The 6,000-nt window shown below is 43.8% G+C and overlaps 1 protein-coding gene across 1 annotated transcript in view; it reads right to left on the bottom strand.

The window, feature by feature from the left end:
* Positions 1-4,618: 4,618 nt before the first annotated feature.
* The window catches only part of TLL2 (tolloid like 2), a gene marked incomplete at its 3' end in the record, with an annotated part of 113,939 nt that continues 112,557 nt past the window's right edge, over positions 4,619-6,000 (bottom strand). Inside the window, exon 21 of the mRNA XM_081074744.1 lies at positions 4,619-4,753. Coding sequence (XP_080930870.1) covers positions 4,619-4,753 — 135 coding nt within the window. The remainder of the gene's footprint in view (positions 4,754-6,000) is intronic.

The following is a 6,000-nucleotide window of genomic DNA, read 5'->3' as shown; positions in this document are numbered from 1 at the left end:
CCATATGAGCCGATTTGGCCAATGACATGAGAATAGAAGTGACATGTCACTCGTTGGCATTGTAAGAGGCAGTGTGTGATTTGTCATACTCTCTTTTCCTCTGCCACAGGAATCAGCAATACTGTGTAGCTACTAGCAGCTGCTCCATCAGCCCAGCCCAGCCCAGTCGTGACTGAGGATGACGTGGCAGAGCTTCCAGATACCAGAAATGAACATGTGATATGAACAAGAGATAAGCCTTCTTATGGAAAGCCCCTGACATTCGGGGGTTGTTTTCCTTGCAGCACAAGTTACCTTATCCTGACCGGTACATCAGGCAGTCATATCCTTGTACCACTGGGGCTCATCCTTTAGGTACTGGTGACTGCAAAAGGCAGAGAGTCATAAAACCTTGACAGTTTATAGCACAAAAGAGTTGCATGTGTTAGCTAGGGTTGTATTAAGACGCAGTGTTTTTAAAACCATGGTTCCCTATTATCCTTCCTTGATATGACCCATAAAACTCCAAACATACCCAATAGTCTCTTCATCTGATCAACCTAAAAAGACTATCCTCGATGAGAGGGAGTCTCTGTCTTGTGTTAGAAATGACTCCGTATCAGTCAGGTTCCTGACAGGAAATGAGAGATATACTCAATTTGCTGTATTTAAAGAGGGCTTATCAAAAAGACTGAAAAGGTCCTTTCGGGGGATAATGCAGTACTCCAGGGTTAGGCCAGCAGAGTATCATTACCACCCCTAGGCCCGAAGGGACGAATGGAAGGAGTAGCTGGACGAGCCCAGAGAGAGAGAGAGAGGGCCACCTTATAGGAACCATGACCTTCAGTTTTCTGTGTCAGATGTGGTCCTCAGACACAAAAGCAAGTGAAAACCAGTGGAGAGAGGGGCCAACAGAAGACATCTACCACATCTAGCAAAACTACCGGAGCAAACATCTCAACAACACATTGTCAGATTTCCAGCCTGTTCGGGTGCAAGAAAGGAGGCAACTTTGAAGCTACCTTTAGCTTTGCTCAGGACCTTCTAGGTCCAGTTGGGAGCTGTGTTCTGGAACAGGCACCAGGTACTCACCAGAGAGCAGGGGGCCATAGAGAAGGTGCCCCTTTTTCTGTCTTCCCCAAGTTCTTGTGGTATTGGGCAAAAATCATCATCAAGAGGAACGGTCTTATCTGAACTGGTAATACCAACCCAGGACACATCAATCAATTCACATTCTTTAATGAAACAATTCTTTCTAGACAGAGACATATGTTAGCTCCTCTCCACCTTCTCTTTGAAACCGACAACACTTCATGAAATGTAAAATTACACAAAATTGAAAATACAGTATATTTCTAGATAACACTCTGAACAGTTTTTCTTTTCTTTTTTTTTTTTAAAGAAATCTTTAGGCATTTGGGGTTTATTTTTCAGAAGTTCAGTCTACAAATGAAACTTAAAAACCATATGCTGGAGCCAAGGGAGGATTTGTTCACGAACTGAACAGTGACAATAACATGAGCTACTGGGGACTTATCAGAGGGACCAGATCAATGGTGAATTTGATAGTTAACAAGATGTTACATGTGATTTAAACAGGCTGAGTATTTCATGAGTAATACGAGACTTAACTTTAGAAGAAAATACAGTGAACCAATGCACAGCCTCATTTTCTCTGGAGAATTTCCACAGTCTAAAGTTAATTCCAGACTTTCCATGTTTCCCCCAAAATAAGACCAGGTCTCATGTTAATGTTTGCTCCAAAAGACACATTAGGGCTTTTATGTTCAGGGAATGTCACCCTGAAAAATCATGCTAGGCATTCTTTTCCAGTTAGGTCTTCTTTTCAGGGAAACATAGTATACCCTGCCCTGGGGTCCAGGTTCTAGCTTCTATTAGAGCAGGTTACACTAGAACTGGACCAGGCTGAAGACCCAACCCCACATATTTCATGAGATAATCATGCTAATTCTCTGAACTGAAGGTCGTCTTGGAGCTCTGTGACACCCCCAAGGCCCAGCACTCAATTAGAGGACAAAGCAGGGTGGCGCAATGTCCCCTAGCTCCTTCATCTGCAGCCAGAGGTGTGTGCAGGAAGGTCACCGAGTATTGGAAAAGCCAAGGCAGAAGGCCTGGGTCTCTCTGCTGAACAGACTTTCGTGAAGCCAACCAGGTGGTCCCTTGCAGAACGTGCTTCGTGCATAAATCACGTAAACGTGAACTTCCAGGGCAGCGGTCTGGCCAGTCCCAGCTGAACCAAAGCTTGTCTTTTCTGGGACTACGTCATTCCCAGAGGCCTAAATAAAGATTTCATAAGAGTCCCATTGTTTCAAATTGGCCATAGGTTGATAATTGTTGGAGTTGTGTGTTTCTGAAAATACTCATACTAAAGTGATAAAAATAAGTACCATTGTTTCACAAAGGTGGCATATACTGAAGCAAAGCTAACTGTTCCTGAGTCCCTCCCACCTATCCAGGGAATTTGTTGATCTTACTTAAACTTCTACAGGTTGAAACTACAGAGCTTTCACGTCTTTGGGGAAAGACCCTGAACAGCTTATCGGGGAGCAAAGTCACCAGTGCACTCTTCAACCTAATCGGTATCCTGATTTCAGTTTCAACTCAGACAACTAAGATGCAACAAAATAAAATCCCAGAAAATATAAAAATCAGAAAAATGGAATCCACCCTAACAGGCAGGTGAGACCTGAACCACCAGACAAGCTGCTCCATTTGCTGAATCAAAGATTCCCCGGGGCATACATCACGATATGAAAATGTAGGCTGAACCTCCACACAGGGCCAAGAGAGGCCAAGAGAGAGCTTGGTGAAAGGGAACACATAGAACGCAGGGCCGGTTCAGGAGGGCCTGCTCAGTAAAGCATGGTTAGTGGGTCGGCATTTATCACACTGCATTGATTAAGGCCCTGATAGCTAGCTGATCCTTTACATACATACATATATACAGACATATATTATTATTAATAATAATACTTTGATTTTTTTTGTTTTAAGGAAAAAAATATTTCCATGCATTTTTTTCTACCTTTCTTTGTATTCTTCTTCTTCTTCTTTTTTTTTTTTTTTTTACTCCCAGCATTCATTTTAATCAGACATAGTCCTCTGGGGGGGACATATTCAGATCTTTAAAAAATATAGCCTTTAACCTTTTGCAAATACTTTGTTTAAAATAATGCTGATTCATCCCAAAGGAATTCTGATGCTTGGGAGCTATCTAGGCGCTCACTGAAAATACTCTCGTGCTCTATCCTGTGTTCAGTACCAACCAAACAGGACTTACGGTTATGTAAACATTATTTAAAATTATTCCAACATAAATACTCTTTTAAAGCTACATACCACAGCTTTTAGCTCATAATGCCCATAGAGGCCTTACTGAAATGCCATTCAAAACGACCTCGCTGTTTAACATTAACCTGGAGGTTCTACAGTGAGGCAAACAACATCCGCCACACTTCTCTAAAACAAGTGCCAGGTGGTGAATTCTGATTGCAAGTTGGCGATTGGATAGTGGTTAGTCTCAGCAAAGTCACCCATGCACTCTTTATCCTAATCGGTGACAGGAAGTCAGTCACAGGTAGACTTGTGCCACAGGGTGTTGATTCTTACATAACTCATAATTAATCGGTTTGTCAACAGTGTTCACCCCACGAGGGACCTGAGCTGGTCCCTCATAGAAGGTTTTTGCACATTTTGTAAATACAGTTTGAGTTGATTTTCAAGAAGTCGAGGTCAACCATAGCAAGTGCCTCCATAGCTGGAGGGAGGAAGAAAGGTTCTTCTCAGCCCATGGAATCCCAAGCACGGGTGGAGTCTTCTCAAAGTCATCGAGTGACGGAATATCAGGAGGAGCCAGGAGGTGTTCTTCTCGGCAAACTGGGGCCCCTCACCAGCAAATGTTCTGCTGAAATTCACAGCAGATGCCTTAACCTCCTGATGTAATTAGGGGCAAGGGGACAAGATAACGCGAGTGAGAGCTGATGACACAGAGAAAAGGCTGGAGGACTCCTGGCTCCGTGACGATGATTCTTATACTCAAGCAACCTGTGTGCACCCCTTACTGTGATGCCTTTGTTAGTCCCGATGTCCATATTCTCAGCTTTCCTTACTGACATGTCTCTGACAGAGAGAAGCAAAAGTCTCCAACCAAAGCTGTAAGAAATCAGCCACAGCCAAGCTTTAATCCTCGTTGCTCAGTGTAGACACAAGACAGCCTGTGTCTCCAGGACACGGTCATGCTGCTGGCACCCACGGAAGCACGCTCACAAATAGAGGAATGACCATCCCACGGTCTGGTCGTTTGCCCCATAGGAGCAAGGAAGAAGGAGAATGGGTCGGAACAGGCATAACTTGAATGATCAGTGACATCAAACCTGAATCTTCTTTAAAAGTCCACAGTTGATAATGTTGCAGCCAGAATCCAAGGAACATCTTCTCTCTAACTCGTTGGCTAAATTTCATCAAATACATACCTCCAAGATTAGATTTTGAGTTTTTGTTTGAGAAAAATACTGTACACTGTTTTAGGGCAGATTCACAAGGTGCTATTTTTATTGAAAACAACAAACAAACAAACAAAAAAAGCCTTCCCCGTTCCTCTCTTTCAAGAACGTTGACATTATTTCTTCATGTGAAGGGCGTCCTGGAATTTGGTGCTGGTGTACCGGGCCTGAAAGCCTTTCTTGTTGATGGTGTCATCCGTGTGGAACCGAATCATCAGAGAATCTCCTGCAGAGTAGATTTCTTCCAATGGCTGAGGGAAGGAGAAAGGAAAAGCAGGGGACTTTAAGCCAGTTGGCTATGGTTGGAGTTTAAAACAAGGAGGATAAGACAGAAACTTACACAAAGACGTAGGATGTCTAATGCTGCCAGGAGGTGCCCTGGCACCACAGACTGAAGGGCTTAGAAACAAGCTCCTTTCTGAAGGAAAGCATTGCAAGTTCTGCTCCTGAGAGCTCCCCTGGACCTGCTTTTCCAAAGATAATCCCAGACACATTGCTCATATAGAATCTATTATTTATTAAGTGCATAGATTGATCAAGTGCACTGCTCTAAACTCGTTCAGATCTTACTACATGTAAATTTTACAGAGCTTCACAAGGCAGGTACTATCTCCATCTTATGCTTGAGGAAACGGAGACTCAAGTGCACACAGCTAGGCAGGACCCTGGCTCAGGTCTTTCTGATGGTATAGTGCGTACCATGAATCACCCAGCTCTAGGGTCACCATTGTGATGTGTCTCCCAGGAGACCTAAAACAAAGACATAGTTTCTGCCTATGCCCTGTCCAAGGACAGAACGTATGACAGAGCCACTACATTTGTCAGAAAGATTTTGCCAGGTGGTTCATGAATGGGAGCCCGGTTCCAAGGCTACTGTCCGCCTGATTTGAGTGGAACCAAACTGGGCTTCCCGCATATTTCACTCAGGAAGCTCCAAGGTTTTCCTCTGCATGTGGACCTACAGTATGAAAGATGTTAATCTATCGAAGGCTCTGCATTGCTTGTCATAACTTTCATCCTTTCTTTCTTGGGAGGGTGCGGGAAGATGAAGGGAAATCATTCAAAGACTTATGTAAATGCCAGTTTGAGGTTCTGATTAGCACAAGGAGCACTAGTGCCTCCAAAATGATTGGCTGTACGTCCAGCCAATAGCAAAGAAGCTTGAGTGATGAGCCCTGGAGCTGGAGAAAAGGAGAGGCCTGGTGTGGGCAGTGCCCAGCGTGGTGCAGCCAGAGTGGGATCCACACACATTCATGGAGCACCAACTGTATGCCAGGCTGTATGCCAGTTGCTGGGGAAACAGTGAACCAAACAAGCCTGCCCTCTCTCGGTAGCCCAGGAAAGAGGTGATAATGAGAGCAACGATAAAGATTTTGAGCATAACTATTGTGTTTATAGTAAGTTGGTGATTTGTAATTTTCATAGGCATTTGGTTTTGCTTGGGGAAGAGAACTGTAACTACATGGAATATGCAAAAGTATAATTTAAAAAGTCTGAA

The sequence above is a fragment of the Rhinolophus hipposideros genome (assembly GCF_964194185.1).
Source record: "Rhinolophus hipposideros genome assembly, chromosome: 15".
NCBI classification, from domain to species: domain Eukaryota; kingdom Metazoa; phylum Chordata; class Mammalia; order Chiroptera; family Rhinolophidae; genus Rhinolophus; species Rhinolophus hipposideros.
The sequence above is the reverse complement of the archived record's forward strand: the minus strand, read 5'-3'. Positions and strand labels throughout refer to the sequence as shown.